At 35.6% G+C, this 23496-nt stretch overlaps 1 protein-coding gene across 4 annotated transcripts; it reads left to right on the top strand.

The window, feature by feature from the left end:
- Nucleotides 1–63: 63 nt before the first annotated feature.
- On the top strand, nt 64–14237 carry LOC106074799 (uncharacterized). Of its 4 annotated transcripts, none has more exons than XM_013235641.2 (8): nt 64–145; nt 7123–7849; nt 9081–9176; nt 9982–10785; nt 11412–11600; nt 11844–12101; nt 12842–12997; nt 13953–14237. In XM_013235641.2, exons 2-8 carry the CDS (start codon nt 7333–7335, stop codon nt 14177–14179), a joined length of 2247 nt encoding a protein of 748 aa, XP_013091095.2. In that variant the 5' UTR covers nt 64–145; nt 7123–7332; the 3' UTR covers nt 14180–14237. The 4 variants fall into 4 exon arrangements, with proteins under 4 accessions (XP_013091095.2, XP_055888053.1, XP_055888054.1 ...); XM_056032078.1 differs by lacking the exon at nt 64–145 and adding an exon at nt 3208–3335; XM_013235640.2 differs by lacking the exon at nt 64–145 and adding an exon at nt 6372–6581.
- The last annotated feature ends 9259 nt before the right edge of the window (nt 14238–23496 follow it).

The raw sequence follows: 23496 nt of genomic DNA, 5'->3' as shown, positions 1-23496 counted from the left end.
CTTAAAATAAATGCCAGTTCTCAGATAAGAAGTCCATGCTGTACAATTCAGCTCAGTCATGTAGTTTATTTACCTGTGTGTGCCATAAGGTGTCCAGAAGGTAAGCTTCAAGTCAACGGACGCCTAGATTTTTTACGTCAATGGGGTAATTATGTGAAGGTGGCCTCAATGAGACTATAATAAACTTTTAAAGTGTTCTAAATAATTATCACACATATATTAATTTACAAAAATTCCGAACACAATATTAATAATTTTTTTTGTCGATCCTAATAAGGTATAGTCTAGGTAACAGAAGATAGAAAATATATAGATACATGTTTAAGCTTACCTAGCATTCAGTTCTTAACGAGAACTGCGGAGCGTACAATCTTTGCTCGCGTTTTCTGATGGTTAGACGCGATCGTCATTGTGATCATATATTTGACTTCTTCATTTTTTTTGTGGTGTTTGGAGATGGTTCAAATATGACTACAGACAAATTATTTCTTTGTTAGTTATCAACTATTAGTTATCATTAGCTATTTGCGATCATCATCATCATTATAAAACTCCATTAGAGTGAGGGCTGGAGAGGCTCAAATCCTCTCTTGCAAAAGCCCTGGACAGAAACCCTGCTGTTTTGCGTAGTGCATACATGTCACTATACAGGTCGAGAATTTTAGGTTTCCCAGACCTGTCGAGACGGAGATCAACAATTCTGGGGAATTGAAACAGAATATGAGGCACGGTTTCCTCTTCTTCCCCGCAGCGGGGGCACCGTGAATCGAAATTCGGCCATAGCCGAGAGAAATATGAGCCAACGGGACAGTGGCCTTTCCTGCACTGTGCTATAATAGCTTGCTCAGGCCTGGACAGCCTCCACCAAGGAGGCTCTTTGTCCCAGCACTCAAACCACTTTTCCATTTCTGTTTTTTGAATTATAGCCAGAGTATGGTGGAAACTTACAGCCTGTTCAGTGGGTGGAATTTGCCCTCATTGGTGGACAGAGGAGTCTGCAATAGTGTTGCTAGTCACACCTATGTGACTCGGTACCCACTGCATTATTACATTTGTTATATGCTATAGGTTTAGGCTACTGTTCATATATTTTGTTCCTTATATTGTTATACTTATATTTATATTGTTTCTTTGTTTCCATTATTGACTGCTCGAAAACGAATAGTGCTCAATTGAGACCATTCATTATAGAAGGCCTTTACACTGACCTGCAACGTCTCAACCTGTGGGCCATTTAGACCAGTAGCTCGTTGCCACGTCGTACAGACCTATGACGTGGTGTTAACTGCCCACAGATTGTGACGTTGCAGGTCAGTGTTCAGGCTTTCTATAAGAACTGGTCTCGGCCGAAAGCCGCTTTGAACGATGACTGCAGACAAAAAATGTCCACCGATTGCCAGGAGAGACTAATGGGCTGAACCCCCTGAATCAATGTCTCACTCCAGATGGAGGATCTTTTAATTAATTACACTTTGCGAGGCCACGATTTGTTTCTGCAAACACGTGATTCAGCCTGCTTGGTAACACAACCGAAGCAGGACGTCTTTGTGGCAGCCGTTTTGGCGCGACAGTTTTGAAGCAGCCGGTTTGGCTCGAAGGTCTTTTTGGCGCAGCCGTTTTGGCGCATGGGACGTTTTGGTGCGAAATGTTATGTTCTCATTATTTACGTTCATTGTATTATTTCTTTAAAAGGAATGAGACTTATCTATGTTTTGTATGTGTGTTCGTGTCGAACGTATTTTCATTTACAGAAAAAGAGATATTTGTGTCCGTTATTTTTGGTATTAAAGTTTGTTGTTTAATTATTGCTAAATCATAATGCAAGACCAGGCTACCATCCATACTTCACAGTATGCGTACTTGATATAGTCAAAGTTATTTAGACGTCTTGTACTCGGGGACAGGGGAGGAATTAAATGTACACTTTGTATATCTTGGTATAATGTAGTCAAAAACATTTATAAACAAACATTTAAGCTAAAACATTAGTAGTTTTGTGTACATTGTATTTAAGTTATTTGAGTAATTATTTTATGTGAACTATAACAAGGTCCATTGATCCGTGTGACGTATCATTTACTGCATGTAAATGTGTGTTTATGTTTCACATCATTTTCTTTTACAAACATTTTGGCTTGTGTATGTGTGTTTATTAAAAGGCACATTTAAATTTTCAAAAAAAAATGTGTTTAAGGGATTACACTAATTTACAAACAAAAACAATATGAAACGATGATACTATACATACAATATTAAAATAGAGTGAAATAAACATTGTTACAAAAGCTACGTGATTATTACATTATCGTCAAATTATATCTCGCGCCAAAACATCCCCTACGCCAAAACGGCTGAGCCAAAACATCCCCTACGCCAAAACGGCTGCGCCAAAACATCCCCTACGCCAAAACATCCCCTACGCCAAAACGGCTGCGCCAAAACGTCACGTACCGTAACACAACAATGAAAGAGTGACCACATCATCACAAGACCCCCAAGTTTTTTTTTTTTTTTTAAATCTATCATTCATTATTTATTAAGAGCAATTTAGCCCTAATCATACTTACACTGTTCAACCAGCTTTAAAATGGAGCATTTTTGTTTTTTGAAAAACTTTTTGTTTTTTACTTGCTTTTACTAAGGCAAATTTGCTAAGTAGTTTATTTTACAGATGTCTAAATTAAACTATACACCGTATTGTGCAATAGCTAGTACACCGGTGGACATATTTCCATTCAGCAGTTAACTTCTTTTCTGATAATTTGATCGTAGAGTCGAATCTTGGGCTTCACGATAAAAAAAAATATAACTAGTTTAAAGAACAAGCATCGGAATATCCTTTTCTCTCTCTCTCTCCCTCTCTCTCTCTCCCTCTCTCCCCCTCTCTCTCTCCCTTTCTCTCTCTCTCTCTCTCTCTCTCTCCCTCTCTCTCCCTCTCTCCCTCTCTCTCCCTCCCTCTCTCCTACTAAGACAGTGGTTCTCAACCTTTTATGCTCTGCGACCCCTTTTTACAATCCCCCACTCATCTGCAACCCCCCTTCCCCCCCCCCCGCTCACACATACAGCAATAGAAGAATAGACAATAAAAATTCATTTTTTCGATGGTCTTTGGCGACCCCTGGCAAATCGTCAATCGATCCCCAAAGGGGGTCGCAACCCACAGGCTGAGAACCCATGTACTAAGATGACTCATTTCTTCACTGGCAACCGCCCTCATCGTTACGAAATATGCGCGGTAATTTTGAAATGTTGGACCTGCGTAGGAGTGAAAATATTACAACATAAAAGCGTTAAAAAATACACTAAACGTATATTAGGTGTACTGCCAGTGAACGGTAAGTATATACTATTTAAATGTACATGGTTAGAAGAATTTCTTAACAAGAGAAACAAAAAAATACTCTTTAAAAAAAACAACAACAAAGCTTTTATAAAGTGTAATTGTATCAATTAGTTAGGGTCAGTCATGTAGGCCTACAGTTGACCTAGACATCATAAATCTGTGAGATTGGAAATATTATTACCGATTGTTTTTTGTTAAACCTTAAACTTTCTCAATGCACTTATGATCCTATCACTTGTCTGGACCAGTTGGGAAAAGGGAAGGGAAGAAGGTGTGTGTGTGTGGGGGGGGTATCTTGGTGAATGTTTACATGATCGTATTTAAAATGCATACATCAAATTTTCTCTCAGGGCTCAAAAGTCTTCAAGGGGACTGATTCAACTTATTCCACCACATCTGTCAAGTACGATTTCTTTCCCTAGTTCAAGATACCAAACAAAATAATTGATTATCGATAGTTAATTAGCTAATTCTTTTTTTAATTGATTCTTGTGTTGTCGGGTAAAAGAAATAATTGTGCAAAATTTCAGCTTAATCCGAGATTGGGTGTGTACAAAAGTTTTACCATACAGACAGACAGAGTTTGTAAAAAAAATAAATAACTGAGGCCGTCACAGTGTGTCAACATGCCGACTTCTAAATAACACCAAAATACAAAACGCTTTAGTAATTAAATGGCAATAATGCTATATAAAAATAAAGTCTTTTAAAAAATGGAACGTATAATTTGTATACATGTCACAGCCTGGTTCTTGTTGCAGGCGTAATGACGCGAATGTCTCTGTGTGTTGTAGATACCTCTTCTGGTACTACTATAATGTTCTTAAATAAATACTTTCTCACATGCCCTAGATTTGCAGGTGCGTGGGAACACTAACATACTGAACTCTCCAACCACAACATTTAGAATTATTAATAGACACTATGGTAGCAGACATGGATTTTATTATATATAAAATAAATCACAAAAGATATTGGCGACTTCAGCCATCACACAAATTACATCCGAGGAAATAAGTCCTGAATTCAAATCAATTATAATAACTTCAATGCTTCCATACTTATACATAACTCTGCTGTCAAAAAATATCCATAGCACTCCTCTCGCTCTGAGAGTCTAAGAACAATTGAGGTGTTCACCTCGTGGTCAGTTACTTGACGAAGCAAAATCTCGTGCTGACCGCACGGAATAGTTTTAAGTGACTACTAGTCACCAAATATTACAGGGGTTCTAACACTGGTATATGACAATACATAAACTGCCTAGGCACTTCAAATAATTTATTTTTTAGATTATAATTTAAATATTCACCACCACCGTAAGCGTGTTCCTCTTCTATTTTGTAGGTCGCCTCTTTCAAGTTTAAAGCAAACAATTTACAACTAAAAAGCCTTCTATTTTCATAAGCACTTCTCTGATACAGTGGTTAGTGTGTAAGCTTGAGGAGGCGAAAGCTCTCGATTTCTAGTCAATGACGTTCAACTTCGTAAACATTTTTCTAAATAAATGTATTAAAAATGCGATCACGGTAATATTCACTCAGATCTCTATTTCTTTCTCCCCCCACCCCTTTCCCAACTGGTCCAGACAAGTCATAGGATCATAGAGTATTTAGAAAGCTAAAAGCATAAAATTGGTCTAAACAAAAAAAACTTTATAAAAATATTTCTAATCGCAAATTTTTATTATTGTTAGTCTAGATCTATTACACATTGTAAAAATGTTTTACTTATTTCGGATGTTCCTTCAGAGTTGAAGATAATTACTTCCTAGTCCAAACCTCCCGCAGGAGGACGGGGGATGGGAGCTGGCAGGGTTTGAACCCGGGACCATCGATAGACAGTCGAACGACAGTCCAGCGTGCAAACCGCACGACCAGGCAGCCATCCATTTAATGACATGAATGATCCAAACTAATGGATACAATTACGCTTAATATAAGCTTTGTATGTTTTTAAAGTATTTTTTTCTATTTTATTGTTCTTCATGTCGTTTAATAAGTGTCATTAGTTTAATTTTCTTTTGCTCCCATTACATTTAAATGTATAAAATGTCAAAGTAATTCTTGTATTATTTACAAGAGTCTTGAAAAAGGTTCTAAATGTGTAGTGTCAGAGGAGCCATGCACTGCGTTGAAGAAGCAGCCCTTCCGCTGTTTTTCACTTTAAAAACTCCCCCCAAGTTATTTCTGCCTAATATTACTTGTAACTACTATCGTTTTTACTTTTGTTTCACGCATCTTCTCTTTCGAAGTAACGTCTGTAATTTATAAGTTGAGATAAGATAAGATAATGTAGTATTCTACTTGTGATCTAGAAGAAGGTACCATTGATGTCTATAGGCGTCCGGCAAGCACAACTCTATATATCTTTTCTTATCATATAAAAAACAGACGTTACTTCAAAAAAGAAGATGATTACGTCCTACGCGTCATGCATCTAGTCATGCAAGTTTACCAATGACTTAAATTCTGCCAAGTCATTAATTTTTCTTGCCCGACTCAGGCAACCCAATAAATTGCTAGTCCATAATAGGATTCACATCAAGAGGATGATTAACATTTGTGTATGTGTGTCAATCAGACACATGTTTCAAAAAAAAAAAGGGACGCATTTTATTTCACTCAATTTTTTTTTTAAATTAGTTACAAATTAGTATTAAATACTTAATGGAGTATAGAGTTGTGTAGAGCATAAAAAGAAAATTACAATTATATGGTTAAATCTAAGTATTAATTGCTTGATTGAAATGTGTATTTTCCTCCCTGTATGTGTTGATGTGTAGTGTTAAAATTTTACATGCGTCCGTATTGTAGAAAAAGCAATACATTAATGCTTATTTATACTGTGCAGCTAGGGTCGGTGATTGTAATGTTGATCCGCCCTTTTTATGCACGACTAATTGAGATAGATATTGTTTCATTAGTGTTATTTCCCCATTACAAGGCACGTCGGAGTTTATTGTGAACAGTGGGCGCTTTCGAATCACAGTAATCTCATCGTTATGGAATGTTTGTGTGTGTTTATGCTGTAACCACGAGAAGATGGGAGATGTTTTTGGTTGTATAGGAGTTTCTAATGACACGACCACGAGGTGGTCCGGGGGATAAATAAAATGATTGGCGTGATAGTTGAAGGGAAGATTAACCAGAAACGTGAAACACAAAGGGCGGTGTTTTTGTAGTGAGTTAGATCTCTTGCTTGAGTTTTAGTTTCCGTTGTTTCTACAAGTTGAAAAGTGTGTATATGTTAATAAAATTAGCATTATATTTTTGCTTAATAAATACGTTTCTGAAAGTTAGTTAAGCCCTGTAATAAAATCATAACAAGCTTACATTGGTTTAGTGGTATAGCTATTTGGAGATACAAAAGCAGCGACCGACCAACAACACCCATGCTTTGAAAGCTAATTAAAGGAAGTAATCTACATTATAATATATATAATCATTAATCTGAAATGTCGTAATACCGAGTCATTATTATTATATATTTAATAAAGAGTCATTTTTATATAAAGGACACATTCGATAGTAACAAAACACTGCGGTTTATTGTCAGTTCGCAGTTGAAAAGAAAAGAGTGTCTATCATAATGAATTAACATATCTTTCGTCTTATAAACGTCACTGTACCAGAACTTAAACTTTTACATTTTAACTATTAGTAAATTAACATGGTAAAGAATTATATATATATATATATATATATATATATATATAATTTATTCTTATTAAAATATATTTAAATATTGACTTTTATTTTCGTTTTTTACTATTCTAGATAACTCCTTCGAATGACGTTTACTTCAATGACTACATTGTAATTCTTTAGTACGTATTTGTACGATGATATCCACTGATTCCACGGTCTTCCTTGAACATGTTGGTAAGCCCATAGATATCTCAAGATACTATGTCGTAAATATTACGTAATGACGTAATCATTTCAAGAGCACTGGAAACACATCCACGTAAGTCTTATATCTTCACCATGACGTCAGCTTTCGATACGATGTCCTATTATAGACGACTCTCAAGCTACAGAGCTATCGTAGAGAGCAATGTGACAGGATACTGTATCTGGCTGGCGCAACTCGGATTCCTCTACACTGGACAAAACTTGGAACTACAGTGCGAAGGTTGCAGTGTTCTGGTTCAAATCCACGCAGACTGGTCTGTGACAAGGTCAAGGCTAAGACACAAGGGTGGGTGTGTTTTCGACATTTCCTTAAAAAGTTTTCTTGACGATGGAAACAGATTAACTCGGGGGTCTTCCCAAGACGATAGCTACTTGACGTCAGAAGCTTCCGGTGACAGTACCTCAGAGGTTTCAAACTACTCAGCCAATCCACAAATGGGGGTAAATCAGATCGAGTCCTCAAACGAGGCCATAGCCACCTGTCCATCTACTACCAGTAGCGAGCTATCAAGGGATATAGCAGCAGTGTCTAAAAAAGATGAGCAATGCTGTCTGTCCGACACCTCTTCATCAGGACACACATTTACAGGTAAGAAATATGAGCTTCTAAGGAATATTGTAAGCACTATGATTTCCTCTTTTTACAAAGCTTACATCAACTCACTCTGACTAGCCAAAAGTTTGTACACGTTTTTTCATTGACACCCAAACTCAGATCAAGCTGAAATTTTGCACAATTATTTCTTTTACCAGACAACACAAGAATTAATAATAATATAAAAAAATAACCAATTAGTTAGTTAGCTAGTGTCAATAAATTATTTTGTTTGGGATCTCAAACAATGGAAATAAAATTGCATTGACTGAAGTAGTGGTATAAGCTGAATTAGTCCCCATTGTCGTCTGAGGCTAAGTGAACACAAACATGAAAGAGAAAAAAAAAGGTAACTATTAATCTTCCATATTTATTGACTCTTCTCTAGTGGTTTCTGCGTTGGCTTGAGAAGCTTGAAAAGGCTTTAGTCCACAAGCTCAAATTCATGTCGTTCGCTTTAGAAAAACAAAAATACATTTAAAAAGCGATCACCCAGATACCCCTTTCTTTCTCCCACCACCCCTTCCCAACTGGTCCAGACAAGTGATAGGATCATAGCGTATTGAGAAAGCTAAAAGTATGAACATGCGCTAAACAAAAACAATTGGTAAAAAAATATTTCTAATATAAGCTTTGTTTTTTAAAAATTAGGCTATTTTTTTTTTTTGTATTTTGTTATTGTTTCTTATCTATAAATTTAGCCATTGTACATATAAATCTAATTATTGTCTTTTCTAAAAATTGAAAAACATATATAATTTTACATCATCACATGACTGCTTAAACAAACTAAACGACGTCTGCAACCAATCCGCTTTCATATTTTATTCCTCCTCTTTTTTTTTCTTTCTCTTTTTAACTTTCGAATGAGTCTCTCTTTTCTGTTCTAATTTAGTGTCCATTGTTGGTGTTCTTTGGCAGTGGCGTAGCTAGGGTGGGTGAAGGTGGGGGGAATTTAAAACCCCCCTGCCCCCCCACTTGACCCAAATGTGTGTTCGAAATTTTGTTTAAATTAAATATTGAATTTTACGCAAAATGCATGGCCCCTCTAAGAGGTCAAGCCCTCTCCCCCGGACCCCCAAATCATGGCGAATTCCTAGCTACGCCACTGTTCTTTGGATTAGTTTTGGTTAAAGCCCAATTTTCGCGTGTTTCTCTTGAGTGTTGGAGGCATAAAAAAATCGAGTTACTGATACTTACTGCGATCTTCTTTATTCATAAACAGACCGCTCACCACAATATAGGCTAGATGATCGATCTACACTTTCCGCATCACCTGTGTCAGCATTGGTAAAGTCAGACTTAGCCACAGAATATATAGGTTAGTAGCTCTTGAACATTTAATGTAGTAGTGCATGTTATGTTAAAAAACCATTATAAAATAAAATTGTGGTGAAATGGGAGATAACTTTGCTTATTACAACAATTGTATTGCAAATAGTCAAAAACTTATTACTCTCCTTGGCTGAGATAAAGCGAAACCTAAATGTAACAAAGTCCTAACTGTATGTTTGCAAATAAATGAAAAAAAAAGAGAAATATTGTTTCAAAAATTATCAAACAGCCCATTAAATTAATTTTACATTTTCTCACTTTAAAAGGAATTATTAACGTAGGATCATTTTGGAAATATATTGTTATTATTAAACATATCAGGTGGCGTCCCTTCACTTAATCTGTAAATACTGACTGTAATGTGTACACAAATATTACCGACTATGGCATTTTAAAATGTTTAGTATGTCTGTATATTAAATTCTAGTTTAAAAACACCACTTATAACACTTATGGGTGGGGCGCATTGGCGGAGTGGTTAAGCGCGTGGCTTCCGAATCCAGGGATCCAGGGTTCAAATCTCGGTGAATTTCGGGATTATTAGGGAGCCCCTGAGTCCACCCAACTCTAACGTGTACCTGACTTCAGCTTTTGAAAGTAAAGGCAGTTGGTCGTTGCGCTGGCCACAGAACATCCTGCTTGTTAACAGTTTGCCATAGAAACAGTTGCCCCATAGATCTGAAAGGGAAACTTTTTGTAACACTTATACTGTCCCTTGAAATAATATTAAATAAAACATAATGTACATACACCATTTATTTTTTTTATCTGAATATAATGCTTTGTTTCAGAATTTCCAGAGTTATTTCGTTCGGAATGTTGTGTTTTAAAATCTTCAGAAGATATAAATAATTTCACTTCGATTAGTCGAGATTGTGACAAAAATCCTGGCCACTTCGCATATTTCAATGTCTCAACATTACAATTACAACACATTCCAAGTAGATTCCGTTGCCCTGAAATGTTAAGGCTGTTAAAACTTATGGGAGAACTAACAGCAAGGCTCACTGTGTGCTCAACAAGTAAAGAAAAGAGGCAGACAGACGTTGGACATCATAAGGTAAGAGTCGGAACAGGTTTTGTTATCGAACACAAATGTCAAATGACAATGTCATCGCAGAAAGAGCAGAAGTCTAAACTCAGGTCTATAAAGGAAAGATTTACTAAAGGATGTAAGAAAAGTGTTGGGACTGTCTACATTCAGACATCCAGACATCTCGTCTACAACGACGAAGAAGCTCGCAAGACAGATGTCGAGTTTTTCTATGACAGCGCAGACAGGAAGGACATTGTTACACTCAAAGGAAAATATGTCAGCACGCCTGGAGATGGTCAATGTTTGCTAGCCTGTGAATGCTCAGACCTGGGATTCATTCAAAGAGTAAATCAGTTGCAGACGGAATTCTTCCAGGCTGCTGAAGCACTTCATCGGAAGGTCAAGAAAGGAATGCTGAAAAAGATGTTCATGGTTCATCACCCACACGGCGGTCCTAAAGTTTTGTCTTATGGAGACTTTGTGAAAGTCAAATATAGCTACAACTCAGGAGAGGCCAATCAACAGCCAACTCTGACGAAACTGAATCCTCATGATGAAGGTAGGCAAACGTTTTGTTGAGAACATCCCATGGAAATGTATGCCCACATAAGATGAACCAAATTTCATCAAATGTAACAAATTACAAAATAATACTTTACTTTAAAAAATTAATCAAACAAGGATAAATAATTAAAGGTATAGAAATTAAAAGCTATAGAATTGAAAGTTATGAAAGTTGAAGTTATAAATTAAAAAATTGATGAAAGTTTAAAAAAATTATAGATTAAGATTATGATATGCAAATTACAATTATGACGGTTCACGATTTTAAAATGGAAGTAATCTAAAAAAAAAAGCAATGGTTATAACAGTTATAAAAACTAAAATTATAGGAATGCAAATTATAACAGTTCAATTTATATAAAGTAAAGTTATAGAAAAATGAGTTACGAAAGTTAAAGTTTAAAAAAGCTTATGTTATAGATTTTAGAGTAATGTATTTTTACAATTTGAAAGTTATAAAAGCTAAAGTTACAAAATAAGATGCAATAAAAGTTAAAGTTACACAAGCTAAACTTATAAATTATTAAGTTATAAAAGCTATAAGTTATAAACATTTAGACATGTTTTAAACATTCAACTTTTTTTTTTATTCGTTGCCATAATTTCTTGTGTATATTTCAGTGGAGCAAGATGTCAGTCTATACCGGAAGTCTTTGTTCTATGCCACTGATACATGTCCAGGTTCCAGCGGTTCTCCAATTTTAACGTTCGTTCCAATTATGGACAACGACTCTGTCAAACTGCTGCCTGACATATCAATACATAATGGAGTGGAAACAGCCCATAAGCTGGGAGCTTCCATTTTAAAGAGTAAATATAGTCTACAATAATATATGATGTACAACATGGTCATATTTCTTTAAAATCTATCTAAATGCCAATCGGTTTATGTAAGCCTATATTAAACAATGTTCATATTTCTTTAAAATCTATCTAAATGCCAATTTGTCTATGTAAGCCTATATTAAACAATGTTCATATTTCTTTAAAATCTATTTAAATGCCAATTGGTTATTGTAAGCCAATATTAAACAATGGTTATATTTCCTTCAGGCTGTACACAAGATGACTTCTTGCTAGCCAGATCAGATACTGCCATCGCTGGACAGCTGAAGATGCTGGAAGAGGATAGTGAAGATGAAGACAGCCCCGGGAATCAGAAGGTCAACTCTCCAGTCTACAAGGTCATGAGCACTGTTGCTCACCCAGAATATGCATCTTATCATGCTAGACTAGAAAGTTTTAATGGCTGGGGATATGGAAATATACTGAACCCAGAGACACTTACAACTTCTGGACTCTATTATACAGGTAAGCTATTACCTAATAGACCTTATTATTAAAGTAGACTATTGCCCATGATCCCATCACACACAGAAGATATGTACAATAATCCATTATTATTACAAATTCACCATATTATCAGAAAAATGTATAGAACATTTGAAAAAAAAAAAACTTTTAAAAATATTTATAACTAATAAATAAGCTCCCAACTGGCCCACCATTCCATAAAAGTTCCTTTTTTTAATCATCATATTTTTAACATAATATTTATATCAATTTAAGATTATAGATGTAGTTTAAATTAGGATATTATGTTTAGCAACTAGATCTACACTTAGACTAGAGATGCTAAGCTACATATCTTATCTTATAAAATACAGACGCTACTTCAAAAAAGAAGATGATGATGCGTCAAGCATCTAGTCATGCATGTTAAACAATGATTTAAATTCTGCCAAGTCATTGGTTTTCCATAAACTATATGATATTCATTATATATCATTATTTATTATTATTATATTATTTTAACATTTTAAAAATCATTTTAAAAATCATTTCATTACCATCCTCTAACTAATTGGAACGAGATTATTAAAAGTGAAACTTAGTTTAAAAAAAAAGATAACTTATTGAACAAAAGATTCTTTCTTGGTTTTCGCTAAATTTAGTATTTAAAAAAAAGTTATTTAAAACCTTGTCATTGGTAAAACTCAAACATTACTGAAACTATTGAGCTATTATTTAAAAAAAAAAATTTCTTCAAGGAGTCTCAGATTGTGTCCGTTGTTTCCAGTGTGATATTGGTCTGAAATCTTGGAAGCAAGGAGATGACGTCATCGCTGAACACAAAAAGCACAGTCCAACTTGTCCATTCCTTAAGTCGTTGTTCAAGAGTCCTCAGGAAGATGGTCACATGACAGGTTGGTTATCTTTTTTTGTTTGTTTATTGTTTGGCTGTTTTGTCTTTAGATGATTGAAGAAAACCAATTGTTGAAGACTAGACGACTTCAATCTTGTACGAGTTTCCAACATTCAGATACACCAAGGAAAGGAACAAACTAGCAACATATAAGACACAAAAATCTAAGGGAAAGAAACCAGCACATATCGCTATATCTCTCAGTTATACAGAAATTATTTCCTTTATGTGAAATCAAACAAAATAATTAATTATCAATAATTAATTGACTAATTAGTTAATGTTAAAATGGGCTCATGTTTTGCTCAGTGATATAAATGATTGTTTAAAGTTTGATCTTCATCCTAGAATGGGTGTAGGGGAAATAACATGTTCAATTATCAAAGGGGACGAAACGATACATATTAAGCCGCACCTCTGAATACTAAAGGATTAAATACTAGTAATTAATTGTCTAATCGTTTAATTTATTATCTATTCATGTTTTGTCTATGCCAATGAAAAATTATTCAAAGTTACAACTTGATCCGAGAAAGGGTGTGGGAGAAATAATGTATACAAACGTTTTACTTGACAGACAGACAGAGTGAATTGATATAAGCTTTGTAAATACTTCATTCTTAATGACAATGTAATGTTATTACAGCGCCTTGAGCTTACATCATTTTTGTCAACAGCGCTCTATAAATTGAATTATTACTATTAATAAAAGGAAAAAGTACCAATGTCTAGTGCTTTCTTTATCATAAAAGAATTTTAATATTTATGGCACTGGGCCCATTCCACATCATTTTTTTTAATCACTAGTACTATACTGACTTAAATATTATGAGATTCCATCTCCAGAGTTCCATTTGCACATGGGTTGCTTTGCAACGGCATAAACAAATTAACATAATTAAAATATCATTTTCACAACTATTTATATATTTGTATATGTTACTTTTCTTTTCCAGATCCTAGAATTCAGTCAAGTGAAAGCACAGCTCTGAAGTTACTTAGAGCAGAAAATAAAACTTTAAAAGAAAATCTGACCTGTAAAGTTTGTTTCAAGTCTGAAATCAAAGATGTCTTCCTACCCTGTGGAGAATTGTATGCCTGTAGTGACTGTTCTAAACTTTTAACACACTGTCCTTCTTGCAAGAAACAAATCCTGGCTACTGTTACTGTCTTTTTGACTTAATAACTGAGTACCATTTAGTAATAGATGTATTTAATAAATAAACTGATACTCACATTAAGGGAAATTTTTAAAAATTGTTTTTACAAAGTAGAAATTTTGCATAATTATTCATTTTCGATGACAATAAATGAATCAATAAGAAAAATTAACCAGATAGTTAATCAATTAAAGGTAATTAATTTTGTTTTGCACAGAAAAAAGGGAGTTTATTATTGAGATATTTGACTGTGGTTTCTGTGGTTCTTTCCCTTAAAGAACTTTTTTTTTCCGCCTTTTCGCTGTCTGAAAGTGGGACTTCACTTAACTATATATTCATTGCTGAATAGTCAGTAGCTCAAACTATTTTTTGTTTCATTTACTCTTGTTTCCAATCATTTTATTCATTTTTACTTTTTATAGCACGAAGAAAGACATTCTTTATAATGTTATCCTCCTAGAGCAGGGCAGGGGTGGGCAACCTTTTTCAATCGAGGGCTGCATTAAAACATTTTTAGGAATGGGGGGCTGCATATATATATATATATATATATATATATATATATATATATATATATATATATATATATATATATATAAAAATATATATATATATATAATATGTATTTAAAACTTAGAAAATATACATGTATACTGTATTAAACATTTACAGCTTTTTTTTACACTACTATTTGATGAATTAAAACAAAATTTTGTGATTTCTGAAACTAATTGAATGACAGTTTCAAAAAATTTTGTTATTGCCTTTTTACATCACAACAATTCGATTGTACTGTTGTACTTAATGTAAAATATTTAATTTTACACTCGTGCATAATGTTTTGGAACTGTGGTGGAACTAGCTAACTAGTTGTTATCCTTGTGACTGCTGTCAAATTACAGTCTGTCAGCATCGAGTTGTTCTTACACTTGTTTTTTTTTTTTTTTTTTTAAATAAAAAAGGTCTTGTTCACGATTTATGTGGACCCAAATAATTTTAAAATTTAGCATCAAGTTCAATTGGATATATTTCGCCTGGAGCTAAATCAGCTTCTGTACTTATATAATGGTGAGGTGAGGATATTGAAAACTGGTTTCAAGATCTTTTTGTCTTAAAATTTGTATTTTAAATTTAACAATTCTTGTACTTTTCAACCATTTTACTAGAAACCTATTAAATTATTAAATCTGTTTTCACTTGCTTGTCTGGAGAAATGGAAAAGTTTTGTTTGGAAAGATGTACAGACATCTCCTGTGCAAGCAAGCATTGAGATGAAAAACATGAAGTCTGTCTTCACTCTTCTTTAGAAATATTACTCACAAAGTCACAGTCAATGTCCTTCAAGGGACATAACAATTTCTTCCTTGAGATCCCATATTCTTCTCAATACCTTGCCCATGCTAACCCAGCGGACTCTACTGTGATACTAAACATTGGAATGTTTTGTTTTCACATCTTCAAGTACTTCTCGGAACTGTCTGTGGTTACGTCCCCAAGCTCTGATAAATTTGATCGCTGATAATTGGGTCAATAACATGTTTGATATTCAATGCAGTTTTATGCAAACTTTCCCGTGTAGCGTTGGGATATTGTTTTTAAATTTATTTAAAAAATAACTGTTTTACTCAGTCAAAGCACAGGCTCCATTAGTTGTTACACTTGCCATCTTGTTCCAAACCAACCCAACACATTTCAACTAGGTTTTTTTATAGCATTGAATAAATACTGGCTTGAGTTTATGTCTTTGACTAAATGTTTTGAAATATTGCAACAAGCATAATCTTCATTTGCTTTAAACTTTTCAGAATGACATGCAGAGACTATTTTCTTTAGCCTCTACATCATAAGAGATAAGAATATATTTAAAATTATTTAATTTTATTTTTTTCCCTTTATTATATTTTAAATCTGTGGGCACACCTGATTTCTGTAGGTAATCGCGGGCCGCATGTGGCCCGCGACCGTAATTTGCCCACCCCTGTCCTAAAGGATGTCAACCGAGCTTCTCTCTTTACACAACAAGACCCAATTAACTTTAAGTACTTTCAAACTTCACCTCAAACTCACTTCTGAGTCTTTACGACAAATAAATACTTAGTTCTTCTATGTGAGAGGCGCGGTAGCCGAGTGGTAAAGCGCTTGGCTTCCAAACAGGGGTTCCCGGGTTCAAATCCTTTGAAAACTTTTTGAAAAATATATGCTTAAATAACTTGTAGCAAAAGTCAATAACAGCCTAGACCCTCACCAATTTGCATACAAAGCAGCTAGGGCAACTGAGGATGCCATTCTATTGCTTTTGAACAAGCTTTATAAGCATCTCGATACACCCAAAACATATGCACGAGTCCTATTCATAGATTTCTCCTCGGCTTTCAATACCATACAGCCACATCTAATGATAAAGAAACTCATTAACTTAAATGAAAGCCCTTACGTACAAGCATGGTTCCTAGAGTTTTTAACCCAACGGCCCCAGTATGTTAAAGTCAACAACACCAAATCGTCAACTCGAGTACTATGTACGGGTGCTCCACAAGGTTGTGTACTTTCTCCTGTACTATACACTCTTTACACTAATGACATAAGAAGCATCTATGACTCAGTTAAACTCATTAAATTCGCTGATGATACTGCCATAGTCGGTCTTATTTCAGGAGACGAAACTCAGTATCGAATCTCGATAGTAGAGTCTACAAACTGGTGCACCGACAACTTTCAAGAACTGAATGTCATAAAACTAAAGAACTTATAATAGATTTTAGAAAAAAACAACTATACTTGAACTGCAAATAAACACTACATCTATAGAACAAGTAAACGCATATAAATATCTAGGCGTTATCATCAACAACAAGCTTTCATGCGAAGACCACCTTGGAACTCTGACAAAGACAACAGCCCAGCGACTCTTTTTTCTATACAAACTCAATAGCTTTAAACTAAACAAGAAGATCCTTGAGACTTTTTACGGCGCGACTATACAAAATCTGCTAACATACGGAATAAGTTGTTGGCAAGGCAACGCCTAATCTAAACTGTTGCGACGTCTAGAAAACATCATTAAAAAAGCATCAAAAATTACACTCACAACATTACCACATTGAAAGGAACTTTTTGAACAAAAGTGCCTAAGAAAAATCGAAAAAATCATGGAAGACAACGGCCACCCACTCGCGAAGTGGGCGACTGCTGTCAATCAAAACAAGAACGGAGCGGTACAAAAACTCGTTCGTACCTCACTCGGGCAGACTCTATCACCGCCACTCATTGATCAGGGAACATGAAATGCACCAAGATACCTGTGTGTAGTCGCTGAATGAACTCTTTATGTTGTCTGTTGTATTTATGTATATTTTTCTGTTGTGTTGTCTTTATATGAGAAAAGAGTCCTTGTAATCACAACAAATTTCCGTAAGGATCAATAAAGCAGTCTTAGTCTTAATCCTCTGATGGGTTCCTGACATTAGTAAAGGCTGTTAAGTCATTGTGCTGGCCTCATGATACCTTTGTTAACCGTGGGTCACAGAAACAGATGAGCGTTACATCAGCTGCCCTATAGACCACAAGGTCTGAAAGGGGAACTTTACCTTACTCTTTTATGTGTGTGTAGTGTAGACTTAAATCTTATAGATCAGTGATCCTCCACGGGGACGAAAACGACACCTGTGGGGAATTTCTTAAAAATGGGGGCGGGGGGGGGTGCTCAGAACCAATGAGGTGGTAGGAGGGCGCTGAGGGGGGGGGGCACAGGCAGAAAAAAAGGGGGTGGGGGTGCCCTTGAACAAAACGTATAACAAATTTCTTCAAAGTTTGCGCAGGCGCAGTAAAGTTAAATTATAATAAGATTGTTTCTAATTTAAGAACAGAAACAAAGTTAGAGATTACTCTTTTTTAGTTCGAGAAATCTATTTTTTATGCTTTATAATGAACTGCATTGTTGAAGAGATCTTTTATTTTAGCATAGCTAAGACCTACGTTAGTAGTTATTTTAGTAGATTATATTCCTACGCAGAACTGGGACAGAGCGTACCAAAAAAAAAAATATGCGGGTCATGTCCTTCGACAAAATGAGTTAAGCATGCCAAGAGTTCGATGACCAGTAAGCCAATACGAGGGAGCCCAAACAGGGACGTCCTAGTATATCTTGGGGCCACAATTGTCATGGATCAGTGGACACCAGGTAGGAGGAGGCTTCAGACATTGCAAGCGACAGATCTTTGTGGAGACAGCTTGCCCTGCCAAGGCGTCAAACGAAGCGGGAGGATTTAAATCTAAGTTAGTAAGAATCTCAGACTGTGTCCGGCATTGTACTATTGGTTTGAAAGTATGGAGTCGTCAGTACTGAGCACAAATTGCACAGCCGATATTATAGTACATACCTTTTTTTGTTGAAGGATTCTCAAGAGAAAGGTGATGGTCACATGACAGGCTTGTATTGAGAAAAAATCTAAATGCTAAATTAAATATTTATGAGTATTTTGTTCTTATTTTGTTTTTATTTTCTGAGTTAATACAGCTGTTTATAATTAGTAAGCAATTAATTGAGGCTTAAGATAATACAACTGTTGTCATCAGTACTCAAGAGTAATTCTGATTAAGCACCTAAAGAAAAAAAAACACACTTATTCTTAAATTAGCAAAGCTAAAACGTGTTTATTGCTCTCGTAATGATAATAGAGCAGCGAAAAACTTTCACACTGCAGTGTAATCAGACAGTAGATTGTGTGTGTGTGTTGTTTTCTTGGAAATCTGCTCTGCAGTGGCGTAGCTAGGGGGGGGGAGAATTTAAAAATCGACCGACGCTCCTACTTGAGGGGGGGCCGCAAATTAGTGTTTTTTTTTTTTACATTAAATGAAACATAAAATACGGGGGGCCCCCAAACAGATCAAGCTCCCGGGCCCCCAAATGATGGAAAATTTCAAGCTACGCCCCTGCTGCTCAGGCATATGTGCATAATGAAAATATAAACAACTTAGTTGACAAATCAAGAGTGCTTACCTTGCACTATAACAGTTATATTTTCAAGATATTTGTAGAGATGCTTTGGTCAACAAGACTTATAAACGTGCCCAACAATGTCTCCTGAAAAGTTGACAAGTCTTCCAAGTGAAAGCTCAGCTCTAAGGTTACTGCAAGCAGTAAATACATCTTTAAAACTACAGGTCTGAAATCAAATCTTCGAGGCGCGCGCGGACATCAAGCTACCGTCGCCTCGGCGTGGCGCCTCCGTGGAAACGTCCGCCAAGGAAGTCGGACAGGCCAAGTACGGTAGCGCACATGGCTGTCAGTGGGCTACCACACGTAGGATCCAGCGATGGTACATTGCACGTGGTAGGGATGTAACAAAGGCTCGCTAACCCGTCCAACCCCCCACCGCTTCGTTCCCTAACGGGGCCATACGAGCTGTGATGGTCCTCGCACGGGTGCGGTGGGACATTTTAGGCATACAAAGAGACCCCACGCGGCTCGGCCTCCGGCTTCGTACAGGAGAGGGAACCAGTGGTTTGGCTCAAGGGGACCGGGTGAAGCGAAGTACTGGGTGTGAATAAATGATCACTTCGGAATGGGCCGGACTTCGGACAGAGGGATTGGTGAAGAGCCGATTTCTCATCCTGGCCATGGATAAAAGCCTTTCCTTGGTCATGAGGTTCATAAAAGGGAACCGGACGTTCTCGGACCTTAAGGACATCTGAATCTGATTTACTAAAAAAAAATTATTAAAAAAAAACTTAAAACATAACTAAGCTACAATAACAAAGTTACTATAATAATATAATAACAGGATAATTTAGAAGTGGGCTTTCATCTTATCAAAGTCTGTTAGAAATTTGATGTCTCTGCTTTGAAGAAATTTAATAGGCAGAAGTGTTTAATTGTTCAATCGTTCTTGGTGAATGACTGACCTAAGGTACGTTTTGATCAATTTGAGTTTGCAAAAATTTCTTTCATCAGAAGCGACTTAAACTGGAATTGTCACCAATCTTCTTGAACAACTTAAGGGAATACGATAGACCTGTCATTACTTACTAGCAAGATATTTTTAAAATAGTTCCTTGAGCTCTTAATTTGTCTTCTTACAAACAGACCACCCGTCGCAATGTAGACTAGATGAACGATCTAGACCAGCGGTTCTCAATCTTTTTTTTTAGCTCGGCGACCCCCTTTTACTATTCCCAACTACGTGGCGACCCCCAACAGTAACTGCTTTTGCTATTGGTATAAAAACGTAATCCAAATGGGAATATCTGATATGTATGGATTAAGTTTTATGTTTAAATTACTTAACAATATGTAATCGCCTTATATTTTTGTCTTCATTTAATGAAATTCTAAATAAATGAAATTATAGGTCGTGCGTTTATTAACATTTCTATTTAGGTATCCACCATAGTCCTGTGTCCAGTCAAAGTCCTGTGTCCAGTCATAGTCCTGTGTCCAGACATACTCCTGTGTCCAGTCATAGTCCTGTGTCCAGACATAGTCCTGTGTCCAGTCATAGTCCTGTGTCCAGTCATAGTCCTGTGTCCAGTCATAGTCCTGTGTCCAGTCATAGTCCTGTGTCCAGACTTCGCCTCCAAACATAAACAAAATACAAAAAGTTCTCACGTGGGAAAAAATGGTCAGTCGGGGGGAACAAGTTTACAACAATATTCCTGTGTCCAGACATATTCCTGTCTCCAGACATATTCCTCTTCCAGACATATTCCTGAATGTGTTACTAGAAGATATCGAAACTCACTGTATGATTTTAGTCAACAACGAATATATGTAACGAGGTCACAGCCACAAGAATTATCAGAAGCGATGAAAAACGTCACTACAAGGATCAAATGCAACATGCTCGTTAAGTGTGGAAAAAATGTGATCCTTCCGAATGAAACTTTAACTTTACAAACAAAATTTGTCAACTATTGACTAACTAATAATAATCAATAATAATCAGTGAAAGAAAATGTTCGAAACGAAATGTCCTTCTACTTTCCAGCTCTCCCTTTGAACTCATTCATAGCGATGTAAGAAATGTTATTTCTATTTAATGTTAGGTACACACACCTGGATCAAGTGTTTGATATCATATATTTTTTGAGAAACATGGGTTTTTTTCAGCCTGTTAAGAAAAAAGAATGATTGATGCAGAATATGACATTCTTTGTGATTTTGCAACACCGCGCGGAAGCCTTAACAACGTAAAGTACGAATGTTGAATATCATCAAACGTTATGGGTTCTTCTATGGTGAAAATATTTTCTTTACTAACATGGACTATTAACAGATACGCTAGTATTAACTATAATCGCTCTTCACTTTTGTCATGTCGTTACTATAGAAATAATGTTTACAATTCTACAAGGTTGATTTATGTATTACTTTACATTAATTTAAAGTGTTTAACAATACCGGTATATATGCTGCAACAATTAAAACGGTTGAAATCATTCTGATTAAGTTTTATATCCTTGAAAACAACATAAAAATAGTAAATTGTAAAGGAAAAATTGTATACAGTTTTACACGTTAGAATAGACTAAAAAAAAATCAAATTTTTTATGGTCTTAAGCGACCCCCGGGAAATTGTCATTCGACCCCCCTCCCTCCCTCCAAAGGGATCGCTAGCCAAAGGTTGAGAACCCCTGATCTAGACTCTCTACTTCTTTATGTACAGCTCTAGTGAGGTCAGACACAGAATATATCGGTTAGTCGCCTACAATGTTTTGTAGCTCTTAGATATTTATATAAAAGTGATGTAATATCCAATAGATGAATAGAATATAATGGGAAAAAGGGAAATAACTTCACGTATTAGGTGTATTGTCATATGAAAAGTCAGAATCTTACTACTCCCCTTAGCAGGGAAAAAAAAAAGATAAACGTAATTATTTTTACGAATTTTAAATATTTATTTGAAAATAATTTTAGAAATAAGAGAAAACTAGTTACTAAAATTAATAAAATTCCAATTCCATTTTTTTTCTTATTTTTTTTTTAATATAAAAAAAGAAACTAATAATCTTTGAAAACTAATAATCTTCGGGCATTTTGAATCATTCCAACATATAACCTACATACATAGTTTCCTCCCTTTACACAAACTATAATTCCATATAATGTTTAAGAGATTGACTATAATGGTAACCAATATTGCCGACTATTGAATTGCAAGTGTGCTATATAGTAATATGGAGGCACGGTGGCATAGCATTAAATCGCTTGGCTTCCGAACCGGGGTCGGGGGTTCGAATCATAGTCATGATTGGGATTTTCAATTTCGGGTTCTTCAGGCGTCTCTAGTCCACCGAGCTCTAATGGGTACCCTATTTCCTATCCTGTAATATGTCATCTGCCCTAATAGACAATAAGGGGAACTTTACTTTACTTTTAAATAGTATTATAAATTTACATGAAATAAAATGAATAAAATTAAATAACGTATATCTCTGCAAGAATTCTGGGCAATGAACTCTTTAGTTGACTATAAAAGTATTAGCTTATGTTATATCATCATCATCATCCTCTTTATTTGCGCTTCTCATGGAACATAGAGGCTCAGTAAAAACAAGCCAGTCTCCACGGTCTCTTGTTAGTTTTTTAAATGGCTTCCCAGCTCTTTCACGTCTTCTCGGCTTCATCTAGTACACTACGTCGCCACGTTCTTTTTGGTCTTTCTCTACGTCTGCTGCCCTTGGGGTTCCACTCTACGGCCTGTCTAGCTCTGTTGTTGTTATCTTTTCCTTAGAAAAATATATGATTTCGGAATGAATTATTTTTTTTATAACTTTTTTTTTTTTTTTTTTTTTTTTTTTTTTACAGAATTTCCAGATCTATTTCGTTCAGAGTGTTGTGTTTTAAAATCTTCAGAAGATATTAATAATTTCACTTCGATTAGTCGAGAATGTGACAAAAATCCTGGCCACTTCGCTTATTTTAATGTCTCAACTTTACAAGTACAGCAGATTCCAAGTAGATTCCGTTGCCCTGAAATGTTAAGGCTGTTAAAACTTATGGGAGAACTAACAGCACGGCTCACTGTGTGCTCAACAAGTAAAGAAAAGAGGCAGACAGACGTTGGACATCATAAGGTAAGAGTCGGAACAGGTTTTGTTATCGAACACAAATGTCAAATGACAATGTCATCGCAGAAAGAGCAGAAGTCTAAACTCAGGTCTATAAAGGAAAGATTAACTAAAGGAAGTAAGAAAAGTGTTGGGACTGTCTACATTCAGACATCCAGACATCTCGTCTGCAACGATGAAGAAGCTCGCAAGACAGATGTCGAGTTTTTCTATGACAGCGCAGACAGGAAGGACATTGTTACACTCAAAGGAAAATATGTCAGCACGC

The sequence above is a fragment of the Biomphalaria glabrata genome, chromosome 6 (genome assembly GCF_947242115.1).
Source record: "Biomphalaria glabrata chromosome 6, xgBioGlab47.1, whole genome shotgun sequence".
Classification (NCBI taxonomy): Eukaryota; Metazoa; Mollusca; class Gastropoda; family Planorbidae; genus Biomphalaria; species Biomphalaria glabrata.
This window is presented reverse-complemented; position numbering and strand designations above follow the sequence as displayed.